Genomic DNA, 26,832 nt, shown 5'->3' with positions numbered 1-26,832 from the left:
GCAATACTTTGGCCTGTGCAGTTATGATACAAAATTTGTGCTTAAGTTTGTGCTAGTGGAACATGAGATACAAACAAAACAGGGACCTACTTATCAAAATATTGACTATAAGCAACACTAGCGGTCAATACACAGCGCACCTTTAATGCAAGATATTCAATTGAAGAGTTTGCAGCTGTATTATTTAGGGACTGAAATTATATCAATCTTTTGGAGGTTAGAAATACTTGATTAGGATCTACACACACACACACAAACACACACACACACACACACACACACACACACACACACACACACACAAAGTTCTGTTTAGAGTTTTACTTATAAAACAAATAAAGAAAAAAAAGGATATTAGGGAAGAACATCAGAACACTTGGATGTAATAGATGACCTGACACACACACACACACACACACACAAACAAGATGGATTAATATTATTCTTCACCAGTCCATCCTTCTCTGGGTTTCAAATCACTGTTCTGCCCCCACAGCACTTAGGACACACATGTGTGCTTGAACATAAAAAAAACACACCCCACACACTACTATAACACACACACACTCTCCAATCATGGCTCTAAATCAATGGCCAATCTCATTCTTGAACACACTCCCCCATGATTCATTTTCATTTAGCAGATGCATTATGGGTAGGGAATGGAGGGAACCCATCCAATTTAGCCCCGACACCGAGCCGAGTCCTCTGGATCATGACGTCTTACTAACCATTAACTGAGCGATCTTTCTTTTCTTTTTTTTAAACAGAGAGCGGGCACTTCACCCCCCTGAGTATTTTCTCCTTTTATTGAGACGGAGTGAAAGCCTGCAGGGATACTAAGGAGCCAGAAAAAGGTTCTGGCTCCATTTCATCTGAAGCCGACCGGGGGTGGAGTGCTTCCTGAGGTCTCGACGACTCCTCCATCTGTGGGTTCAAACTATCGAACTACAACTGCTCTGCTACTTTACAGCTTTAGTGTATTCTTTGTTTTTGGATGAGTATGTTAAAAAGCACTCAACAAAAATGAACATCAGGAATGAGAATTTGTCGCTTTAACATGTGTGTGAATGATAGCGAAGGACAATCGACTCAGCAATGTGATTGGCCAGGGTTCAACACTTGTGGTCTTCATCACAGCCCATGTTTCCTCAAGTGACATCACCTGAATACACAGGCTTAAAATAACTTTGTCATGTATGCAGCAGTACTCCCCAAGACCTGTAAAAGGACTTTGATCTGTAGAATGAGTATAGCTGCCCTTTAAATATGTTATTTATTTTCAACTCAAGCATTTCCAATTCACACATAGCTAATCTGGACTATTCAGAGCTTTGTTACTTGTCTCATGTTGCTGTTAAAACGTAATATAAATGTGCTGATTGCCAGAGCTGTCACTCAATTCAACTGAATGTGACACAATGTTTTTGCAATATTTCTAGTTGTAGCGGTGTAAGAAAAAATGTACTCGAATATATGCCATTTTACTGTATTATTATGACTGAGGCATTCAAGTGTTAATTTCTTAAACCTCAAATTCATCTCCTTATGATGTCCTGCTGCACTCTGATTATGGCAAAAGTTGCAGTTAAATTCCTCTGGATTGAAGTGCTGCTTAATTCAAGTGCTGCTCCGGTATAGCACTTGAATGATTTTCCTCCAATTTATCTAATCAAAAGTTCTTGGTATCCCTTGGTGACAGAGTACGTGCTCCTCTAACATGTGGAGTTCCTCAAGGGTCAATCCTTGGACCCTCTTTACATTTTCATGTAATGATCACTTCACTATCTTTTCCCTGTAGTAGAACTTCTGTGTGAAAATCAGTGTTATTTCAGTAGATGGAAAATAAATTGCTTAAAATGAGCCTGTGCCACAGATGGGAGCTATCTGACTGAATAGCGAAGGCAGCGTGTGCACTTTATTGATGCTCTACATGAATGGCTCCGTCTCCCACAACTCCCGACAACAAGATACATGTGATTTCTTTATGTGCCGAAAATACACTGGCATATACAGGACAGAGAGAGAGAGAGAAGGGGGGGGGGAGAATGATGTTCATAGACAGAGAAAGAAAAAAAAAGGATTGGAAGAGATGAAAGGTGTAAGTCAAATGTGAGGTGAGAAAGACAGTGAGAGAGGGATGCGAAGAGCTGCGTGGACAGCGAGGAAACGAAAGCTGTTGATCAAAGAAGGATCGCGTCAGCGGCGGTGTTTGTAACCTTGAGCTGTCGTGTCAATTAAATGTACTTGAATTTATGAGGCGGAGTTGGATACAAAGAATTAAGATGAGGGAGGGCGGGTGAGGAAGACAGAGAGAGAGAGAGAGAGAGAGAGGGGGAGAGATATGTGCTCAAAAAAAAACACTGGCAGGCAGAGGTCACTAAATCCTGCCAGGAGGAGAAGAGAGGAGAGTAATGAAAACACACCAAAAAAAAGACATAGCCTGGGTCTAACAAGAGTATCGGTTGCAGCGCCCCGGGTGCAGCTATCTTGGCGCATACAGGAAAGCATTACAAATGAACAGTGCCATACTGGCATTTCAGGTTTTGGAAAGGAGAGTGTGTTCTCTAATTAAAAACTACCCAAAGGGGCTATCTCCCGCTATGAAACAAGTCATTCTCCTCCTCCCACTCTCACCATCCATCAACTTCTTCTCTCTGACCCCCCCCCCACCACCCACCCTGTATTCGCTTGGCCTTGTAGGAGGTTTTTAACGAACTCGGGAGAGGAAAAAGCTGATTTAAGAGGAGGCTAGAAAGTAAGAATAGACAGAAAGGTAATGAGCTTAGCTGTGTGTGTGTGTGTGTTTTTTGTTGGGGGGGGGGGGGGGGGGGGGGTTCAACACACAATGGCAGGCTGAAAGATGCCAGAATTCAATGGGATGATGCAAAGCAGTTCAGGTGTGTATGTGTGTGTATTTGTGTGCTCCTTCTTGAGTCTGTACGGCTTAATCTAGGTCATAGGCAGAGGTAAACAAGCCTTCAGTGCTGGTGTGGCATCTCACATATGAACTCATACATTCATGCTACTGTATTTTGTGTTGATTTCATTTTTTAATTACTTTTGTACAGCAGTTAAAAAATTGAACAACCTTGTCGAATCTGATACATGTTGAAATATATCAACGTGTTTATAGATGGAGCCAAATTGATTCCAATTTTGTTAAATGCACCTGCAAATCACCAAAACTCACTTTCTGGGCATTGCTGCTACTCGAACATGAAACTTGGAATGAATTCAAAGCTAAATCCACAAGCCTCTGCTCCGTGAAGTCCTTTTCATTTAAATGAAGCTCTGTGAAATCCACACGACTCACCAGACTTCTTTTCTGGTCACTTCTACAGATTCATATTTTAGAGTTTGAATAAATTGTTGATTTTTTGTGTGATTACAAGGCAAGAAATGATTCAATTGATGTTTGTTTACAATGTAAATGTAATGTCTGACTAGGGTTAGTGAATTGAGCATTGGTGCATTTTATTGCTCATGAATTCGACCTTTACGTTTTCTAAGAGGAAGATTATTTCCTCTTATAAAAGAAAAAAGAAAGTCATATAAGCTGCCTTTAATTAAAAGACTTTCTTTTCTACCTTGTCAGAGGTCAGATAAAGGTTGTGTCATTCATTTCAGTTTTTCTCCCAATGCTGATGTCAAAACCAATTTCAGTCTAGCGTTTTGAGACAGAGTAATACTCAAATTTACATTGGCTAATCCATCAGAAGAGGAGGCGGCAATCAAGCCAACCTCTAGACTTTCAGACACAGTGAAAATGTGTTCAGGTCAACTGTGCTACCACAGTAATTACAGTCTCACTAGACAGTGCCATGCATAAATCAGTCAACAGATTAGTCTAATACAAGACAGTATCAGTCAAAAGTTTGGACGCATTTTCTCAATGTCCAAACTAACCGATACTGGGTGTGTATGTCTGTGTGTGTTGTTTGTGTGAAAGAGCAGTATGTGACACTTACTCCACTGGGGGGTTGATGTCCTCAGTTTTCGTCTCAAAGAAGCGCAGAACCTCCTCACTCTGAGAAATCTGAGGGGGGAGTCGCACCAGCGCCTAGACAGAGATAGATAAAGAGCTTAAAAAGATGAAATAAGTCATCTTTATTACTTCAATATCTAGTATTACGTGAATGCTTAACTTCAAGGTATATTAAAGCTGCACTGTAAATATCTATGTATTAACAGTGGATCAAATAACTATGTAAAAATCAATGCTTCTTGTAGTGACAACCACACAGAGAATTATCACGTAACTCTGTAGCTCCACTCATCTCTACACACCTTTTTAGCCTCTTTTAGCTCAGTGCTTTGGTTTTCCAGCTGTCCACAACTCTGCTCTAATCAAAACCATTTCACTTGTCAAAAAAAGCTCTAAAACCTATAATAGCTACCTCCTCAGTACCAAAGGACAGACAGACAAAGTTAGCTTGAGACACCTTTTCTCAGGAGTTGGTGGACAACAAACTAGAGTTAGAGACAAATGTTGGATTTATGTCCAATTTTGGCATATGCCTGCTGGACATGTAAATAAACAAATGTTTGTAATAGCAACCATTTAAAATAATACTAAAATAATAATCTGTGTTGCCAAAAGGACACATTAATGCAGTTTTGAAGATCCCCTCCAGACGTGTATTAAGACACAAAAATATTCTGATTGGGGCTATAAATTGACATCTCCTTCTTCTCACTCATTAAAAATTCTAGCATCTATGAATATGCAAATACATTTTATTTCAGATTTAACAGCTGAACACAAGATGTCTCCTACTTCACTGTAAAGTCCATTCTTGGTGTTTGTGAACAGGAGGCTTCAAGTTTCCACATCACACTTGTGTAAGTTAACTAACGACCAGGATTGGCTCTGAACTAGTTGTGATGTCACCAATCAAGTTTGTAGGCCCGTCCCCTTAAAATTAGATTTTTTAATGAGCTCAGAGAAACTTTCCACTTACAACAGATGAAGCTGAAAACTGCCTTCTAGTGTCAAACTCTGCACATACATCATCATACAGTGAAGCTCAAGCATCCAACTATAGGAACAACAAGAAACCAAATTGAGTGAAGGGGGACTTTTTAGGTTTATTATTGGTTGTATTAGTATTGGGATGTGTGTGATGCCCAACATGCTAATTAATTAAGGTAAATCAATCAAATTTTGGGGAAGTTAATTGTTCCTTTGTAAGTATAATTTGCTTAAATATCTGCTTGCTCTTAATTAATTATAAAAAAAATGGTTTTTCATACCTTTTCAACCATCCTCCATTTACTGGTCTCTCCCATACGTTAATTGATAAAGCCACTCTACAGTCAAAGACCGTATCAGACAGGATCATATGTCTGACTAACCATCTATATTTAATGATCTGGCCGGCTCCCACTAAAGGAATACCTTATGCACGGGGGGGTGCTGAACCGTGAAGCAATGCGACGACATATGTAGAGTGTAGGTCTTGCATTTAAAGCCACGCAGTTCGAGATACCCTTCATATTTCATTCATCGGATGTTATATTATTGAAAGAGCCTCGTGGTTGTGATTGAAAGGGGGCCATATCTCACTGTGTGCCCACAGCTGGCTGGACTCAGCATCCCACGATCTCTGGAGAGCAGACCCTTTGAGAATGCTGGGTAATTACTCTTCCTCTCTGTTGTTTGCCTCATAAACAGGATGTAGGAAGTAAACAGTGCGGCACACTCCGGTGCTGGACAAAAAAAGGCTATAGCATCTGTAAACACTAGAGTGCTTCAGGTTATTTGGGTAATGAGGACGCCGGGTCGCTTTTAATAAGGCTTCGCTCGTGTTGAGCTAAGGATCAGGTTCATTTCAGATTTGGTTTTTTAAAATTCTTTTTGGTCCCAATTACTGAGCTGTTACTGTGACTAACCTTTGCGAACGCAGGCCAACAATACTGCTCTCCTAATTGTGTGTATAAAGAAAAAAACAAAACACAAGAGTCCAAATCTGGTGTAATGTACCCACTCTCTACTGCAAATGTGGCGACGTGCCAAGAGGAAGGAAGGAAATGGGGAGGGCATGATGGAGGAAAGGATCTAAATATGGGATAGATTTTAAAAAACGAAAAAGAGGAACCGGAAGGAACATGAGGCAAGTCTGCCTTGAACTAGAGAACGTTGAAAGGCCGTCATTCTCTTCTGAAGAAAGGGCATTGTAATTTAAAGGAGACCTAATTTCTTTCTTAGAGATGTGTATCAGATGAAGGGATACGGTTGTTAGTGTGTAAGACTTTGAAATAATGTAAAGTCTGTTTCATGTAGTGCAGCGACTGAGAAGTTTCGTGGACAACTAGGTCACCCCGCTTCTGTGGCTGTGGCACTTGTGAAAATAAATAACCCTTTAATAACTGTAGTAGCAAAAGAACATATTTCCCCACCATAGCCTTGAAAAAAGTACAGTGTCAGATCACGTTGTAGGCTCTTCAGATATCTCAGAATAGTACTGATAAGCTCTTCACTGCAAACACACTGTGTAAACTTTTCCATGTCTACAACTGCGTCCACTCCACATGCCCCATGTTTAAAGCATGTGAAAGGACGATATAGGCCACGACCTTTGACCCCCTCCCACATGCTGGGGACATTCCCCAGAGGCAGATGGATGAAGGATGTTTAAATTTACCCTGCAATAGTCGTCGATGAAACGCAGCCGCTTCATGGCCACGTCTCGAACATGACTCCTCCGGAACAGGATTTTGCCTGCATGGGAGAAAAAAAAAAGGAAAGGTGTGATGATAGATAAAAAGGACGAGGTAGAAAAGAGTGAATGTTACACACATGCGCATACAGCTCATCCCTAAAATACAACAATTTAAGCTGATTTTGCAATGCAGCCAGTGCGGACTGGTGCATGTAATACTCCAAACCCACCAGCAGATGTCAGTAATGTACATGACAGTGATATTTCATAGCCAAAGCACTCTCATGTCCCACACTCAAGGCCCCAGCTGTCCCCCTATGGATTTCATGACCTCAGCCTGTGACATGGCTTTCTAAATAACAAATAGGATGAATACACACATGGGTGTCACATTTTAGGCCATCCCACTCATTGCGAGCACTAAAGTCACAACACCATGGACCCCACCAACCCCCCACAATCATGCTATACACCCTGCATCCTGTTACAGATATGTAAAGCGATGAGTGCTTCTTACATAATCCTCTCTTCTGGAGGTGCTATTTAGAGAGGTGTATTGGTGCAATGTGACCAAAAATAATACATACATAAAGGTCTCTCTTTTACCATTATCACAGCCTCCAGAGCAGTATAAGCCTGCATTATATGAACCATGCAACTTTATTAGCACATTAGCGTTACTGCTCCTCATTTCTGCTCCTGCACACTTCTCTCTTTTCTAAAGATGTAATGTAGAATCAAAGAGAGACAGGATGGAAACATTTGCCTGAATGTTGAGAGTTTCTTGGGGCACATTGTCAATGAAAAAGGATCAGGGGAGGTTTTTACTAGATTAGAGTTTGAAATATCTGCAGTACTATTGCTAATATGACAGTTTAGACCTTAAGGAGCATGTTTCTCTCAAAATCTGAAAAAGTAGGCAAACGTGAAGGGTTGTCTAAGTACACAAGCACCTGTACAAGAGCTTAACTTGAATAAAATGCAGCAAAAATATAAGTCTAACTATTTGATCAAAGCACAAGTGAACAAGTCTGGTGAGCCATCTGATGAGGCTTTTCGGTAGTGGACTGTTTTCATAATTCTGTGCCGGTGCTATGGACACATCTCGGTCAGCACCTAAAAAAAGTACTGTCATTCTATACCAAGAGTGACTGAAATTAAGTTGGATGGTGATTCAAAATGTTTGGATGACAAAATGTTCATTTGATCCCCAAGCCTAGGCTTTCCCGCAGTGAGGCACGCCTGATCGATCGCATTGTACATCCCCTTTGCAGTAATTAATCAGAACAGCACGTCACCTTGTCAGGAGGGGAATTAAAGCGTTCTGAGGTTTTACGAGTTGGGAAAAGTAGAGGCAAATAGCTCAATCGCTTGGTTTAAGGTCAACCACGTCTGCTAACCAATTTGTGACCCCAAAACACCAAATATTGCCCTGTAGTTCGTTGTAGCCTGTAAGTGTCATGCAATAAGAGGACTTTACCCTGAAACAAGCGTCTTCAAACAGTCACTCAATAATGTTTGCATCTGGTGCCACGGGCTTCACAGAAAAAAAAGAAAAAGGTAGGTGGATGCTTGGTTGGCTTCCAAATTGGTTTTGTTTGTGAGTGTGTGTCAGCAAGAGAGAGAAAGACTTGCAGGAGGAGGGCTTGAGGGGAGACAGAAAGCATTTACAGTGGATGCTTGGGACCATGCGCTGGCCGCCAGCCTTAAACATAGTGTTTACCAAAATAAACTAGACAGACAGAATATACACTCTCTGAACATGAATTAATCTACACAAATCAACATGACAAATATACAGGTGTACACAGAGACCCATAATAAAAAGAGAGAGAGAGAGAGACAGACACACACACACACACACACACACACACACACACACACATCAGGGTGATTAGCAGAATCACTGTCAGCTCTTCTGCCCCAGACATTGAACTGCCACAAACACTATCATCGATCACTGCCACTGCTCTGTAGGTCGCCATGAGCCTGAATGTCAGGCGACGACTTGAAGCGGGGAGGACGAGCATGTGTGGCATGACTCCAGTCAATACTAGGACACGCACACGCACACACACACACACATGTATTAAAATGCATGCATAACCATGACCTCAGTTAGAAGCACCAAAATGAGTCAAAAACCACCACCCCCCGGCCCCCTCCAAAAAAAGGTCAGACATACAGGCATGCACAGTTAAAAGGTGAAAGTCACAGATAGCGCTTTGTCAGCAGTACCTCAGTAACAGACATATACATACGTACATCCACATGCACACACATGCAGCAGAGGCAGGCATCAGTAACCAGCTCATATTGACGCCCTGCAAGTGCCAGTCATACATTATTAATACGGTGCCTGTAGAAAACTGGAGCTCAGGGGCAGGCTATTACCTGGGAGAAACGGGATGATCCTCTTCTTTGGGTCTTTCTGCCCTCCCTCAATTGGGAACTTGTCAAGTATCTGCATCTATGGAAGCAAGAGGAGAAAAAGACAGTTTTGGTGTTATGCTATAGTAATTTGCGAAATGCTAACTCATACACAAAGGGACATAAAAAGCAACAATTTGATGTTTAATGTGTTGCTAGTTACCCCCTGTAACAATTTCTTGAATTTCAGTGAGAGGTAGGCTAGCTGTTTCCTGCTGTCAGTTTGTAGCTAAATTAAGCTAAAGCTAAGTGCCTCCAGGCTTAAGCAACATTCTTATCACACAGATATGAGTGGTATTAATCATTTCATCTAATTCTCTGCAAGAAAGAGGTGTTTGTACCATAATGTTTAACCATTCAAATACAGAAATAAAAAGTGAGACTTTGTGGTTTAACAAGCAAGTAGTCTACGGTTTGGAGATAGGCTATTTACTGACCATCTACAGTTAGCTTACTCTGAGCACATCTTAGAGTAAAACCACAGGGTTCACACAAGCTCCATTTCTGAATTAAACCATGTGAAAACACAATGTTGGCTTCTGAGCAGCTAGCTACATCGCTAATGCAAAATCGCGTCCAACGCTCTTGGTGTGAACACCCCTTTAAGAGGGTGCAAAATGTAAATAAAACAACTTTGCAGTTTAAAAAAAGCACACTTCTTCTCAGTTGGAAAGGTGTAGCCTCACATAGCTTGGTGCTAACATGCCGTGGACCAGCTTATCCTCTTAACAAACAGACAAAACTGATATATCAATATGTTGATGTAACACAATGCTACTGGTATTAGTAACTTTAATGTAATGACTTAATGCCAAATTCTAGTCACTTGTGAAAAAATGCTGCCGCTAAAAAAAATGCTAGCTATTACTAACCTCCTGACTAAAGCTCTGTATTTAATGCATAAACATGATATTATGTCAATTTTCTCATCTTTCTCTGTAAATGTATATATATGTACATACATATACAAATTCCTGTTGGTTTCCTTGATGGTATACAAAGGAGCTTTGGGAAAGGAAGCTTGTTTTTTTTTCACTAGGAGACATCAGGTAACATATTTTCTCTTCAGAGTACAAATGGGGATGAGCACCTTCATATCCACTTAATCCCAAACTGTCAAGAGTGTATCACACATATTCTAAAAACCAAAGCCTGTCAACATATCTTTGGTCCCAAGGGTGCAGAGCAGCGGTGGTACAGAGAGCTGCTGGGGTTCACTGGAGTCAAACGAGCTCCGATTTATTCATAAAGTGCGGCGACATGAACATAGTGAGAGGAGAAGTGCTGACACCGGTGCTGGAGGTGCAGGCATGAGAGAGAGAATGAGGGAGGATGCAGAGAAACAGAGAAGCTGAGAGAAGATAGAGTCAAAGCGGAGAAAGAGGCACAGAGAGAAAGAGAGAGAGAGAGAGAGAGAGATGCAGCAGAGGTCAGGGGGTGTAGATGAGTGTGTCAGCCCTATTGTGTTTACCCAGTTCACCCTTCAAATAAATCATTCAAGAGAAGGATTAGAGAGAAAGTAAAGGCAGAGGAGAGATGCAGACGTGCTATACAGCACTGCAGCAAACAGTTTCCAACAGTAATCAGAGAAGGAAAGGAGGTAAAGAAGATGCATACTTGTGTATGTGTGTGTTTGTGCATGATGCAAGCATGCGTATAGGGGGGGTAGAAGAGAAGAGAAGAGAAGAGAAGAGAAGAGAAGAGAAGAGAAGAGAAGAGAAGAGAAGAGAAGAGAAGAGAAGAGAAGAGAAGAGAAGAGAAGAGAAGAGAAGAGAAGAGAAGAGAAGAGAAGAGAAATCAGTTGTGTTTGTATGTGATGGTTGAGGGCTATAAATTAAAAACCCTGGGGATTACAGTAAACAAACAGCCTATAGGAGTCTAGGATATGTGGAGACATACACACACACACACAAATCCCTCGTGCCCCCTTCTGACACATCCGTCCCCTGATCCAGTTCCCCCTGTCCATCTGTCAATATGCTTCCATGCTTCCATTGAACTCCTGTCTTTCTTTGACCAGGTTCTGCTTGGTTAGAGAGTCAGAGGACAACAGGAAAGAGAGAGTGAATGCTACAATCCTTGAGAAACCGGATTCATGGTCTGTATCTTAGCCCCCCCCCCTCCCCCACCACTCCACTCCACCCTCATCCTCTCTATGCATTTGACCAAATGTTGCTCTAAAGCTGCTGAGTTACTGAATCACCACTACAACTTCTACTGCTGCTGCGACAACGATACTGCCTGGCACAAAAATGTTACTGTACCTTTTTCTTTCTTGGCTTTCTTAACAAAAGTGAATGACGTGGTTGAATGTGGGGTGAGAAAATACAGTCAAAAAGCCAAAAGTGTGTGCGTGCGCGCGCGTGTGTGTGTGTGTGTGTAGATGTGTGGGTTATGGTTAAGTGTTTGTGGGGAGTGCAGGTGCAAGAGCTGAAAAGAACACAAGCACCTCCAAGGCCTGACATGTCAGCTCACAGCCCATGTCATCTTCACTCAGCTGACTTTTTTTCATTGACTTCCTTTTCTAGAGTTCACAGGGTTTCCACATTCAACGAGTCGAGCGAATCCAGCCCCCCCCCCCCCCCCCCCCCCCACCATTCCTGTACTCCTTATAAAACTATCACTCCAGCCCGAACTGGCCCACTTGGATCAAGGTCAACTCATTATTAAACTCGCTCTAAAATGCACGCTTTCCTGTCGTCGCTGACAGATTCCTGGCAAGAACGAGCGTGCTCACAACCCGCCAGGAATTGTGGGATCACAGGGAGAGAAAATGGTGAGAGCAGGTGGGCCGGCGGGGATCAGGTGACGGAGGATGTAACACGACTGCTCTTTTACATGCACTGATACATGCTGCACACTGGATAAGAAGCACTCAGCACTCTTGTGTCTTCTTTAACTGGTGACCCAACAGACACAATTATTAGTCCAGATGGTGATATACCAATTCCTAAGATCGGGGCCAAGAAAGAAAGAAAAGAAAGAAATAATGAAAAATAAAAAATAAAACACTCATGCCAAACCATTGCTCCACTTCCCAGACTTCACTTCACTGTCTCCTTGGTAACCAGCACAGAGAGAGTGTGAAGAAGAGTTGTGAAGGGACGTGATTGGATGATGCTGTGCAGTTCTGGACCACTGGTGTAAACGTTGGGAGTCAGGTAAAAAAAAAAAAAAAAAAAGAGAGAGAGAGAAGGAAGAAAAAAGCAAGAGCACAATGACGTAATGTTTACTCTGCTGTCAAATTCTTTACCTTTCTTGCAACGCTCTGACACATAATGCCCTATGGATTTCTTTGTTTGCTTTTTCTTTTAACACTTCATTTAAGATGATTCAAATGCTGGAATAAATTACTTAAAAACTGTGAATGTAATATAGCAAGGGCAACATAATAATTCATAAAAGGAGATACAACTTCTTTTTTGTAAATGATACCAACTTACTAAAATCATCTGGGTACTACGTGATCATTAATCTGGTCACCGTCAAAGGTTTAAAGGTAGAAGTCTTTATAGGTTCCGATATTTTGGACTTGGCAGGCCGCTTACGTCTTGATCCCACCAGGAGAGTCTGCATTATGTTCACAGATGAAGATCAAGCTGGACAGGAAGTCAGACACAGGAACAGCGTACAGCATCTGGTCAATTTTCAAAATTAAACAACCTAGGCTGACTCCTGATCGTATATCATAATCATAAAATCAATGTTTCCTCATAACTGGTGGCACCAGGCCAGAACTCAACCACTCAGAAGATATGTGTCACACTGGACGACAAGATGTTCATGTTGGAAGTGGAAATTACACTGTGTGGAGGATGGACCAAAACCATGTGGAATGAAGGTGTTAATTATCACTGGCACTAATTTATCTTTAAAGCCCTGGTCGGTAAATTACCACCATGCCTATCTCTGATGCTGGATTGGGACCTTGGATCGTAACAAATTCGCACATATGATTGGCTCATGCTTCAGGTCCCACAAGCACAGACTGAATTTGGAAAATCAGCATTTTCTTTCAGTACACCAAATACCTGGAATGAAAAATCAATAGCCTAACAACCTATGGAGAAATTAAAACCCTGATCACTTATCTTCTTGTGTGTGATGTGTTTGTAACTCAACATCATTGTAAATGAAGGCAACCTCAATGATTAGTCTATTTTAAATAAAGGTTTGAAATCAGCAAGTCCAGTCATTCAGGTATTGACAAAAACCTGAGATCTGTGGCAAATGGTCTAGACTCAAGCCGTCTTGGGTTTGATGCTGATGCTGATGCAAGGGACCAAGTAGACTCACAAAGAACTGTAGTCTAGGGTAGGGCTACAACTAACAATTGCAAGTAAAAAATAATCTATTTTCAATCTGTTGGCAAATTTTCAGATTAGTCAATTATTGCTTTGGATAATACAAGCCAGAAAATGCTTTGTCTGAGCAACAGTCCACAACCCAAAAATACTATTTGTAATGATGTAAACAGAGAAAAGCAGCCAACCTTCAAAAGCTGGAACCAGAAAACAGCATTTTGCTCTCCAGATATAAACCTCTACTGAGCAAACCAAGCCATCAAGACCATCAGATACAATGCTTGTTTAGACCACTTATACCACATACATGAAGTAGAGTATTACTCTCTTGAAACTGCAATGTACAGTAAGTACAGCGTACATGAGCAGACCCTTCATACAGACAGGGGGACTGACAACAGGGCAGCTCCTTCTTCATCTCATGCACATGTGCTAAGAATAGAGCCTCCATATAAGGAGCTGCGAGAGTCCGTTGGCATAAACTTTGGGGATGCCATAGTGTTATTTTGCAGTGGATTGATGCCTCACTTCCTGTTGGTGGTCATGTGACAGTGAGGATTTACCCCGGGCTTAGTGGTAGTGGAACAGAATGGAATGGAAATAAACACACAATTTCAACCTCTGGAACAACTCATGACCGGCATGACAAGGAAGCCATGTGATCTTAGCGCCATTTCCACGGCAACTGGGCGATAGTGAGTGAGGCCACAAACTCAGCATGCTTTTTCTCACTGGTCTCAGTGCATGACATGATAAGATCATTGCTCTTGCTGTTCCGCTTATTTCTGCAAGAAAACATACAATTAATGATAAAGCCTACACTTATCTTAGTCCCATGATGTAAACATGTTGTTTCCTCTCACTTTACCCCTGGGATCCATCAAACCCCTTTTTATTTGGAGGAAATACAGTTTCCAAGAAGGACACTTAACTCAAATTTAGTGAGGAGATGAGATAAACCAATGTAGACCAACCTTTACTACAAAGTATAGCCTCAGTTCTTAAAGACAGAAGGATAGAAACTAATGGAGCACATGAATCACAAGTCTGAACATGCATTAGCGGCCAGCAGTATTCAGTTTCAGAGAGACAGATGTCTGAGATGGGCTTGAGGAGGGGGACGGCGTTCCTTTCCAGCCACAATCACTCACAGTTGTGCCTCTAAATATAAACTGGCACCGTGGCACCGGATCTAGACAAATCTCTGCCCATGGTTGGCACATTATATTAGGACGGAACATGATATCATGGTATCCTGCATGCTTTTATGCAGTGGATGCATGTGTGGGAGTGACGTGGGAGTTGGATTTGTCAAAAAAATTTGTGCAGTGTTCTAGACATGTCAACACTGCGGGGTGTTATGCCCCATGTGGAAACTCAGACTCCCCTTAGTTTCAATAGGACGACAGGTGCAGAGATGTGCTAACTTTCGTCTGTCCTCAGTCTTGGGTTCGTCAACCCCCCAATCTCAAGCTGTAGAGCCTGCTACAGCCTCTGGGGATAGGCTTTAACTGGGAAAGACCCTTCATGGAATGGGATCCTGTTTTTCTCCAGGGACTTATATCCAGTTTGGTTTAAAAGCCGGTGACATCTGTAGCCATATGGGTAATAAGGATTGGGCAGGTTTGTATAACTGTAGTCAAAAGACCTCCTTTCAGTTTGTAGTGACGCTTGGGGTTGTTTGATTACATTTCACATAACATTTATTTTCATTGTTGATTAATGTAACAATTAATCAACAATCAGCCTACAAATTGCGTGAAAAAGGTCCAATACAGTTTCCTCTGAATACTGAAGTGAGTCAGACATGGTCTTCAAATTGCTTGTTTTGTCCAACCAACAATCCGAAACCGCCCCAAAATGTAATTTACAAAGATATGAAACAAAGAAAAACAGTCTTCACATTTGAGAAACACTGAACCAGAAAATGTTGTGCTTGATAAATTACAATTGCCTCACTCATTAAATACATGGCCTTTGCTGCATGATGTAGCACCACTGCTTGTTTTCCCTGAAGCCAAATATGCCTGATATTGTACGATGTTATTATTCTGAAATCAGGGGAGGTGCTCTTTCTTTCAGGCACTTTGATGCTGTGGGAAAACTTTGAATTTATTTCTTTATTATTTAATCAGCTAATCTTTTCAGCATCATTTTTAATCACTTATTAGATATTATGCTTCAATTTTAAGTATAGCAGTGAAGAATGGCAGTGGAAGCTGCTGATGAATGATTTTTTGCAGAAACTGCATAATCCAATTTCATCCAAGCGCTCAGACTGAAACAAATTAAAGACTTGTGAGCCAGTTTTCCAATTGTATCAACTGGGTTAACGCTGTGCCTTAGCAAAACCTTGCCTGCTGGAGGAGAACCGTGGCCATGAAAAGCAGAGATTTCAAACCGCTAAAACAATCCATACATATATTTTCGTCTCTCCATTTCCAAGTTGAGCAGAGGCTGCGGTGTTGAAGTTTGAGAGCTTTACTCACTAGTCATTAAAAATACATTAATCAAAGAGATAAAACAGCATAAGCTGAGAGAAAACCTTGAAGACACAATAAGTCCAGTGGGCAAACATGGGTAAAAGAGAATGTGAAAGGCGCAGGCGTTTGCTTTTCACCTCACATACTGTAATTTACAGGCATGAGGCCAGAGATGACTATTTATTTTTAGCTCCAAGTAAATTACAGTATTGAAGGGATGAGAAACAAGAACAAGGTCAAACAAGATTACATTTAAACAAACACTTGGTTGTTTTATCCTATTTTCTCTTTATTTGTGCCGAAAGTTTAACCTCCCTTCATATTTAATGAACACATCGGCTAAATGTTCCAGTGGCATTTTCAGGCCATTTACCATCCCAGCTGCTTGGTTGGGTTCTGCCTGCCTGAGTTGAGTGAACGGTTTCGCTTTCCAGAACAGCCACAACCTCAATCTGTGGAAAAGAACAGTGTCGGCTTACACACGGACTGCTTTACTTTGGGTTAAGTAAGTAGGCCAGCCAACTTACAGTTCACTACAGGAGGAAGGGCTCTCACCTGTGCCAGGGTTCAGCACTAACAGAGTAGCAGAGGACCTAATTTAGCCATGCTGACAAGTCTCAAGAGTTTCCATACTGACAGCCAGGACAAACCTTGGGCAGAGTGGACAAACCAAAGCCTCTCCCAGAAGGGGTGAATTGCATGGCAATGCCCGGCCTGTGTGTGTAAGTCATAAGTCAGTCCTTCATGCATCCCATCCACAGCCCACATTTATAAGGGCGTGGATGGGAAATGAGGAGTGAGGTTTGGAATATAACCATGAGTGGGCTGAGACATGTGAGGAAAAAATGAAAGAGAAAGACAACGATTCTGAATTTACTTCAGCTGCTTTTCCTTGACAAGTAACATGTTATTAAATGACATTAAAACTAGGGCATGGTTAAAAGGTGTTTGATGGATTGTCTGCAGTTTGCTACCATTGATTGTTGTTAGCTAACAGCTAAGCTCTGCAATTGAAAGACTGGAGCTGTGTCCAAAATCACTCCCTTGCTCGCTCATTCATTACTCCCTGTGCTGTATAATAGACTCTCAACAAAGAGCAGTAAATTGAGATTTAGAACACTATGAATCATTGCCATTTTTTATCATTACTCACATAACTATTAACTTTTGCATCTGTTCTGAGTCATGTTTCAAAAGTAAGAAAACTGCATCTGAAATTCCACAGTCATTTGTAATAATGTAAATACCTTGAAAAAATCCATTAGTATCGTATGTGTTTAAACTCCATATGTTTAGATGAAATGGTAATTTCACTATTCCATATGACTGTTTTTTATTCATTCCTATTAACAAACACTATTCCCTAGGGGTGTGACAATGTACTCAACTCAGCTCACAAGATACGGCAATATTTTAACACTATTCTAAACTTCAATGACGAAATATATGACGGGAAAAATGGTCTTTTATTTGACTGAAAGTCACAAAATGCAAAACAATGCAGGTGCATTTTAAAAATGTTTTAACTGATGTAATGAATGCTACTTCAGTTCTACTTTTGGAGTATGATTTATCGTATGCAGTAAAAGACAGAACAATATGCACACACTGTAAAAGGTTTTGCCGAAATCTCAACTGACTGGCTTCTCTCCTGTATGATTTCTCATGACTGACTTCAGACCTTATAACTGTGCATTTGATTTTATTAGAGAGCTGTGGTGGTTCTGTGGGTGTCTTTGCATAGTGCTCATGTAAGCCACAATATATTTTCCAACATTGTATACATATTGTTTGTGTCTTGTCTGTCACTTATTGACAGTTATTGTTTCCACTGGTTACCAAAAATGCTGCAGAGACAGCTTTTCACCTCGATGAGAAATACAGTCACATTTTAATGTTGCGAGATGCCGTCACACCACCACTACTTCCCATAAATCCCAGAACATCACAGTTAGTTCAGAGGGGACAAAATATTAGGAACACCAACAAATATAATGCACTACCACCACTAGGTATGACCTCAGTAATAAACAAGTACAATTATCATGTTTCTGACAGTGTCGACAAAAACTGAAGATGTACTGTATAAGCTATGTTAAAGTAGAATTTATGTCAGAGCTGTTGTATTTGTTTGCATTCGATTGAACAGGTGCACCTAAAAAAAATGTCTTGCCAGTGTATATATTGTGTATACATACATATATAACCCTGTCTTCTGACGACACCTAATAAAAACCTGTCATACCATTCACTGCTTGCACCCACCCCTACCTCACACAATCACCAATTTGATACTCCGATGCTTTCCAATTTCTACTTCCCTAGCTTCAGGTCTTTTTCATTTCTATGCTGAATTGAATTTTAGATCAATTTACATTATCACATTAGAGATTTGTCCTAATATCCCAATTTTCCCGGCAGAATATGACTGGAATTTATCTCACGAGTAGAAAGACAGTCACACTACACAGAGAATCTTTGCCCCCAAAAAACATAAGACTCACACAAAAGCTAACCAAAACTAAGTAATGTTGAATCTGTGATGTCAGATGTATATTTTCATGAATATCACATTTTGTAGTGATAATAGTTTTAGAATCCTTTTATTTTTGTTTTTTTATTTAGACAAAATGAATTCCATAGGACTCAACCTCTGTGCACCAAGTCAAAGAAAGACTGCCTGAGTAATCAGGACAGAAACAAGTAATGCAACATACACATACACATGCACACACTGACACAAACACACAACAACAAGCAGAATACATGTATTCAAAGCAGCCTCCATAGAAAGCCTGTAGCTCTGTAATAGCTAATGCACTTGACCCGGGGAACGTGCAGGTCGTGGCAAATCTTTCGGGGGGAAAACCAGCTGAGAAGAGACCAGAGGGGGTGGGAGGAAAGAAAAGGCTTTTCCGGAGAGAGACAGAGACAGATGGAGGAGAGGAGAGAGATATGTGAACAGCAGCGGCGGCGGGGGGGAGAGAGATAGGGTGAGAAACTGTAGGAATGAGATATGAATTAAGTGCGTGAGGCGGTGGGAAGGGAGTCGGGCGCATGAAGGGAGGCAAAGACAAACAGGGAGAAGACAGCAAGGCTAGGGGAGATAGACACCTGGGTTTCACTTTGAATTCCAGTGGGAACTCTCATCTCTTATCACTGCATGTCTCTATCTCCGTTTGGTTTTTCTCTTCCTCTACCTGTACGGTTGGAATTAAAAGTCTGCTCCCATGTGTCCTATCTGGCCTGCTGTTTACCCAATCACTTATCATTAACTCACAGACATAGGAGCGTTGGCCGGACCGGGACTGACCATTGCCATCGATACTGCAGATAAGCACAGAGGCAGTCTATGGATTTCAGTGCTGGATTCTGCACTATCAGCAAAAAAAAAAGCTGAAGGGAAATTTGTTTTGACCTGTTTGGAATGCAGGATGGGTGGAGTTTGGGCATCTGGAAAGGATGAGATAGTGTCAGACAGGTTCACAAACATAGGGAAGCATGTTTGATTCACTTTCAGATACATTCTTGGGATCACCTTTTGTACATTTATTGTGTAAAGTGGAAAACACTACTTTGTAGCTATTAGGTGTTCAGAAAAAAAGGGTAGAACTTGATATAAATTGTGCAGTTTGTAGGGTCAAGTGCAGAATGCAACCAACTGAATGTCCCTCATCATTTCCAAGTGTGTAAAAGAATCTACAGTAGTCGTGAAACTCACAAAAAATGTGAAAGGCCCTCTTTAGAGCCAGTGTTTGGTTTGTCCATTCTAGGCTACTGTAGAAACATGGCTGGGCTTCCTGGAAGAGGACCCACTCCCTCTGTTGATATAAAGGACTTGTTCCAAAGTAAGGAAAGCACAAAGATACTTATTTTCAGGTGATAATACACCGATTAAAACATACTTGTGAATATTATATTCCATTTCAACCAGGGCTGTTCCACTAAATGCTATTACATTCTACACACTGCACCTTTAATAGATGATTATTTTTTTAAAGCATTTAGATGTGATCAGATGTCATGTAATACAACCTGGTTCATTTAAAGCATGTTGAGCCTTTACGTTCTGTATTTTTTGACATTACCACCAGGGGTGCCAAAGCTGCACATAGTGCCTTTAAAAAGCGACACTTCAGTAAATAATATGTTTATGTTTGTATGTACATGCAATAAATGACAAATTATGTTATTATTGATGATATGATGTATGTTATATTCAACTATATCTACTGTATAAGAGTGAAAAAGAGTAATAAGAACATATATAAAGCTTTGTATCTTCTCTTGGCTCGTTCTTCACACCTGAGGATGACAAACGACTGTGAATTCACTTCATACAGTTTCATATTCCTTTTTATCACATGTCGCTGATAACATTCTGTCCTTGAGTCATTCAGTGGCGCGAAGCTGCTCTGCGCTCAACAATATCCGGACATACAGAATAAAACACAACCCTGCCCTTTTCTGAAGGAAGCTACGCAAGCAGAAGTATGAAATAAATACTGCGCAATTTATCAAACAGTGAACAAAGGCAGCGGAAGGCTTAGCTGGAAATGTAATGAAAAAAAAGAAGAAACCTTGAGCAATCTCTCTCTGTGTTCAAGGCTCAGTGTGAGGCAGAGCTGCCAGAGATTTCTAGGAGCACAAAGCGCTCGGAAAAGTTTTCATCCACTCGCTTCCCCATCCCGTTCGGGGCGGAGGAGACCTTGAGCTGAACAGAAAACACGAGAGCTATAGCCAACATGAGCGCAGAGAAAAGGAGAGGCAGTAAGAAAACAAGACAGAGACAGAAAGCTATGGTGAAAAGTCTGTCAGCTGCCACATACATCTCCGGATGGCAGGCAGCAGAGTAAACAGAGGAAGCAAACAGAGGGAACGGGGATAGGCTTTATACATGAAAACTCGATGTAATCAAATATGGTAATCACCACTAGCAAAGGATGCAGGAAGAGAAGAATCAGAGATGGATATAACAGAAGATATGGAGACATAACTGTGCATTAAAAAATGTATGCGTAAACATGCAGTCAACTCGAGACATGAACATAGAGAATAACTGACAGATATTTCTTCATGAACTCTCCCTCTCTTGCCCTTACTTGCAGAGGCTGTCAGTCATTGGGAGGGCCTCTCCACCTCCACACAAAGCACACAAGCCAAGAGAGGAACACTACCTCTCCTCTTCTCCACAACCTAAACACTTCTTATAAACATAGGGGATCAATGTAGAATGGGCCCAAATGTCTAGTGTAGAGTGACCGCTGTATCTACTGCACCCCACTGAGGTTGTGACAACCTTTTTTCATGTTGGCTGCTTATTATGTTGGTGATCTAAGAGCTGAAGCCAAGTCTTCTCTCAGTGTAAATCATTGTGAATAGGAGGCTTTTAGTTTGAGATGTGCTGTCAGGCTGCATAAGACAAATCTGCATTAATTATGAGTGTCAAAGTCAGACAAGCGTCTACTTCAGGTGGTTCAAATGTGACTGGCTGATTAGATTTGTCAGCAGAAGATACAGCAGTTTTTTTCTTGGCAAACTGTTGACAGCATTGCATGAAATAATTGAGCCTAACTGGAGTACATCCATGGGAATTAGAGCCAGACCGATATATCAGTCAGCTGATATTATCAGTCAATATTCACTTAACACAGATATATCGGTATCGGCATATATGTTGTCCGATATGCACCAATATTTGTTTAAGATATATCGGCAGCATTTTATGAATATTTGATCTTTTTCTTAATTAAAGTTTAATAAAAAAAATGTGTGTGTGTTTTATTAAGTGAAGAGTGCAGTGAAGATTACAGTTTCAGTGCACTGTGTTTATAGTTAAACTGTAAAATATCATACGTGCACTTTACCACAAGGGTTTGATAACCACATTGCAAAAAATGTGGGTTTTATATACTTTGTATATATAATATTATCCGCTGACATTTTGATATCAGAAATTTTTATTCCCTAATATCAGTATCGGCTTTGGCCCCAAAAATACAGTATCGGTCCGACTCTAATGGGACTTGTGTGTTTCTGTGTAGCAAATTTAAATCTGAAACCCATTAGATTTTTTAAGGATTTCATAAAAGTTTGCAATTTTTCTTTCGTACATTTTTTTGCAATTTTTCCATTAGCTATCGCCCCAAATCTGGTGCATTGTCTTGTCTTTTAATGCAGATCCAAATCTAGATAGACATTAAAATTGATAGACATTAAAAGCTATCTGAATGTCTGCTAAATGATTTAACTGGAAAAAAAACATTGGATTTTTGAGGATTCCATAAAAGTTTGCAGTTTTTCTTATGCACAGATTTTTGCATTTTTTTCCGTTAGCTATCAACTCAAATTTGGTGCATTGTCTTGTCTTTTAATGCAGATCCAAATCTACATGAAAATGAAAAATGAGTCAAAGTTTCACTATTTAACTACCACTCTTATATTAGCATTGAGATTAGTGATGTTTTTGGTGTCCAGTTTGGTTTTGTAAGCAAATATTATCTATGAACACTTGTCTTCTATAGTCTACAATGTTTTATTTTTACTTGCTAAACTGCTCTCTAGTTTTAAACTATGTTTTCCTAACTTCATTTTTCCTATTTATATCTTCCCATTCCAAATTCCATTTATCTATCTTTCAGTCCATCCCTCCTTCTATTTGTTTATCTGCTCTCTCCCTCTGTGATTCCTTCAATGTGGCCCAGTCACCTCCAAGTCACACTGGTGAATTTTCTGAGGCATGGAAATGTCCCACAAGTGGCTGAACTGTACTCATTCATCCTAAATTTAGCCCGCTCTCCTGATCCCTTCGCCATGGCTGTGGGAAACCCTGCATACCCCCCCCCCCCCTCCCCTTTGCTCCCAGTCCGGCGAGGACCCGTTCCTATGCCGTCCCATCAAGTGCCCGATTGTAACTCACAGAACAGGTCTTGTGTTTGGCATGTAGGTGTCCTTCCTCCACCTCTCAGTGGGGGCTAAAAAGTATGTTTCCCACTCCTTTCTCTCTCCCTCTCTCTCTCTCTCTCTCTCTCACACACACACACACACACCAATAAATTAAATAAAACAGCCCTTTATCCTCGACCCGAAACAATGGTCTCCCTCATTCAGTTGAGTTACAGTATGTCCACAGAACACCTCAAGGACAAAGAGGCTGAGTTAGTGGCCTGGCTATTCAGCAATTTATCCTCGAGCATGGCATACCGATAATGCCTTGTGGTCTAGACATATGTTTCCATCAAACAACCCACTTAGAGGTTAGAGATTCCCAATTCAGCGACCTTCTTTTTAAGCGCTTTGACCACAGCTACCGTATAATTTGCTGCTCCGAATATAAGCGGCTGTTTGCGGAAAAGCCTGCTGCTGCTGCTGCTGATGCTGCTGATGCTTCTAGCGTCTGTAAAGCTATTTCCGAAAAGATTGAATATCAACCTTGAGACTGCATATTTGAGCAAAACAGGCTAATAATGACTGTAGGATCTTGAACGGTTGGCTGAACACTGAAAAGGGGATATTGGAGAAATGTAGCAATGAAATCTTCTCAAACTAAATATTCAGTTACTGTAGGGAGGCTCAGAAAAGAAGGGTTTACTGTGTGCGCGTGCCGGGGAGGGTACAAACCAAAGGCCCTTGTAAAAAGCATGAGTCAGAGCATGATTTAAATATACCAGCTTCACTCTGGGCACAAGGGCAGCCATGGTCGATCACCCACTCCTCAAACTTTTATGAAACAAGCTCATGAATCCCTCTTTGATATAAATGACCCTGAAGAAACTCGCAACATCTTTTATTTCTTCCATCCTGCATCATCAGTGTCGTCAGCATCAACAGTCTGAATCTTAATCATCAGCTCCACTAGTATTGCTGTCATTCTCATCATCGCTTTCATATCTTTTCATCATTTTCCCTCCTTTACCTCTTCATCATCATCATCATCATCTATATCCACCACCACCACCACTCCTTTTTTTCCTCGCCAGCCCCGCCAGCCTGACCTGTTCCTGTCCTCGTCCCTGTTTCCTCTCTTTCTGATGAGTAAGTCGGGCAGCCTACTTCGGAGAGAAGGACACACTGTTTGACTCACTAGTCAGCCCTGGCTGAGACAAAACCACATCAGTGCACAGCAGGGCAGCCAGCGAGAGAGTCACATCCTGACGGGGAAGATGAGCTGTTCTTTAGTGTACAAAATGAGAAATAAAAGCAGTGGGAGGGAGGGGTTATGATGTGGAACATGTAAGGGTGTGGAGATGTGTAACAGCAAATGCGTGTAAGTCATTTCTCACTTTTGGTGACACATATCGGTGTTAATGTGGTAGGTATGTGAATGTACAAACCTCCCTCTGTTTTCATTTGCTTTTGTCTTTTTGGTTTCCTGTGTGCTCAGGTAAGCCCACCAGGTTTAGCCCCGAAATAACCACCACAAAGATTACTACTGGCAGGAAGGATAGAGCTCCTCTCTCCCCAAAGAAGTGGACAGTAGTGTGGGATCCAACCCACTATTAACTGAATAAAAAAGCAGACAAAACAGCTCCCTGCAGGGCTATTCTGCAGACATTTTAGATTAATATAGTCATTTTATTAGCCATGAAAGGCTTCTTTTTTCACACAAGGCCACTAAATAGCACCAATATGGTCTGTAAGTGTGTGTCTACCTCAATGCTTCGAGAGTTTTATTGTCCGTTCATTCTATGCAGTGCATAAAGAGTTTTTTTTGGGGTGAAACCTAAGCAAAGTCTGTCAAGTCAACATCTATGACCCCTCTCATTTTAATGCCCGCCCAGAACCAAGGGCCAGCAGATTTCCAGGAAGACAGCCCGCTCTGGTTATTATTAGGAAGGAGTCTTAGAATCCTCAGCAGACTTTGCCAAAGCTTTGGTTAAAGCGCTCTCCGGCAGTTTCAGAGCGGCCGCCCTTGTTTCTCTCCCCTAGGGTTATAGCGGGGCTGATGAGAGCAGCAGGGTCTCTGCAGCAGATAAATGTTTGCACAGGAGAGGCTCCAGGTTGCTCTGAAAACAATGGGATCAAACAGGACCATCAAAGGCATCGAGTAAGATCAAACGCTGGCAGAGGGAACTTTACTTTCGGTCCATATACCGGCAGAGATGGAGGATTACTGAATATTAGTGTGCTGACCTGTCAGTATTACCAGAGGTAGTTTTATTCCTGGGTGTCACAGCTCAAATGGAAACATCAAGGAACCAAGAAGAGTAAGACATGAGCTAGTGAGCTAGCTTGTGGTGGTGTGTTTTTTGTGATACTATATGTTTAAAAAGAGGACATGTGGTAAATCCCTGAAATATTGTGTGTAGTATGAGATTATCACTATAGATCATTTGACAGCAGTCTGGACAAACTCAGTCAAACTTTGGCAACTAGGGAGACACTTGACAACTCAATAAAGCCTCGACCAAGTTGGCCCGACCTTTGCCCCGCGCCATCTGACAAAGCTAACAAAATCAATCTTCCTGCTGCTGACTAGGAGCGATTTTGCCCCAAGCCATCCATGAACCATTAAGGTTCATTAGTTTCTTCCCGGACGATTTCAGACCTACACACGTACGTGAGGTTGAATATCAAGAGGAAGACGCACATCCACTTCACTCACCTACTGTTTGTTTCTGACTTTGCCAGAAACAAGGAATTATCCGGGCATGCTCGCTTACTTGCTTTTCCGAGTTTATTATTCTACTTGTGTCTTTTATTCCACTTTGTGGTAATCATTTGCAGGGGGGAGTCCTTTTTCCATCTCACACCACCTAACTGGTTATCAATGGGACCTTTGAGAAAGAACCTTCACTCCACTGATTGAAACATCATTTCCTGCTGGACTAGCACACTGGGGCTATTGAGATGTGCCCCCAGTAACTCTCTCACTACGGGCCTTTCATATTTACTAGTGACCCAGAGACCTCTGGCGCAATATACATATGGTATCAGCTTGCAGCAGGACCGAGGGTTCAAGGGGCATAAATGCATGCACACAAACATTCTCTCAGTGTGGAACAGTCAATCTGAGAAACACAGGGCAAGGTTTTTACTGCGAGTCTTCAAAATAAATAAAGTCCTGAAAAGAGAACATGACACTTTAAACATAAGAGGAATGCATCTGAGCCAATTCATGTAGACAAAAATACAAAGACCTCGTCCATATAAGACTATATTTTAAGAACCAACCAATCAGAGAAGCCAGCGCAAGAGAATCTAAAGGCGAACCACGATAAGGCATGGTACATTAAATTGACTTCCATGTGGATTTCTTGCTTGTACTACAAAAAAAGGCCTGTCAGCTCCCTGACGTTTTGAGGGCAACGCAGAGATGAGATGAGAGAGAGAGCGAGAGAGAGAGAGAGAAGGGGCATAGAAAGAAAATAGAAGGAAAGAGGGGTGCAGATATGGAGAGAGCAGAGAGATACAGTGCATCACCGAGTCTCTACGAGGCTAAGGGATACAAACCATGTCTCCCTTGCTCCCCGGCCAATTACTAACACACACATTGATTCGCTGAGGTGACGAGGTGTGGAGAACACGGGCAGAGACACGGTGAACAGTCGCCGGGCTTACACATTAATCTATACAAAACAATGGTGCAAGTTCACAGTGCTGACATGTTCAAAATAGATCAGCTGGAATGGAATTAGGGATTTCAATACTAACACACCTCACACAGGGCACACAGGAGTGTTTCTGAGTAATGGAAGATTACCTGTAGGTCAAAGAATTTGCTGTATCTTCTGTAGATGATGTGGGATGTGTTGTCAGAGTAGGTGACATTGATGAGATATACCTGTCAAGAGAAGAAAGGCAAAGTTTTAGGGGTTGCAGGGTTGTAATGTTTAAATTATTGGTTAACCAACAGTGCAGAACCCAAAGATATTACAGTTGACAAATGATTCATTGTTGACAGTGTAAAGAATGTCCTGTCAATCATGTAATCAATTACTTTTCTTATTC

The 26,832-nt window shown here is 41.4% G+C and overlaps 1 protein-coding gene across 1 annotated transcript in view; it reads right to left on the bottom strand.

Annotated features, from left to right (window-relative positions):
- Window positions 1-26,832, bottom strand: part of sh3pxd2aa (SH3 and PX domains 2Aa) — a 101,392-nt gene that overhangs the window by 62,077 nt on the left and 12,483 nt on the right. The window contains exons 2-5 of the mRNA XM_053325468.1: window positions 26,585-26,665; window positions 9,060-9,135; window positions 6,648-6,724; window positions 3,972-4,063 (exon numbers count right to left, since the gene is read on the bottom strand). Coding sequence (XP_053181443.1) covers window positions 3,972-4,063; window positions 6,648-6,724; window positions 9,060-9,135; window positions 26,585-26,665 — 326 coding nt within the window. The remainder of the gene's footprint in view (window positions 1-3,971; window positions 4,064-6,647; window positions 6,725-9,059; window positions 9,136-26,584; window positions 26,666-26,832) is intronic.

The sequence above is a fragment of the Scomber japonicus genome, chromosome 2, assembly GCF_027409825.1.
Source record: "Scomber japonicus isolate fScoJap1 chromosome 2, fScoJap1.pri, whole genome shotgun sequence".
In the NCBI taxonomy this organism is placed as follows: Eukaryota; Metazoa; Chordata; class Actinopteri; order Scombriformes; family Scombridae; genus Scomber; species Scomber japonicus.
Note: the sequence above shows the minus strand (reverse complement) of the source record. Positions and strands in the feature narration are given on the sequence as shown.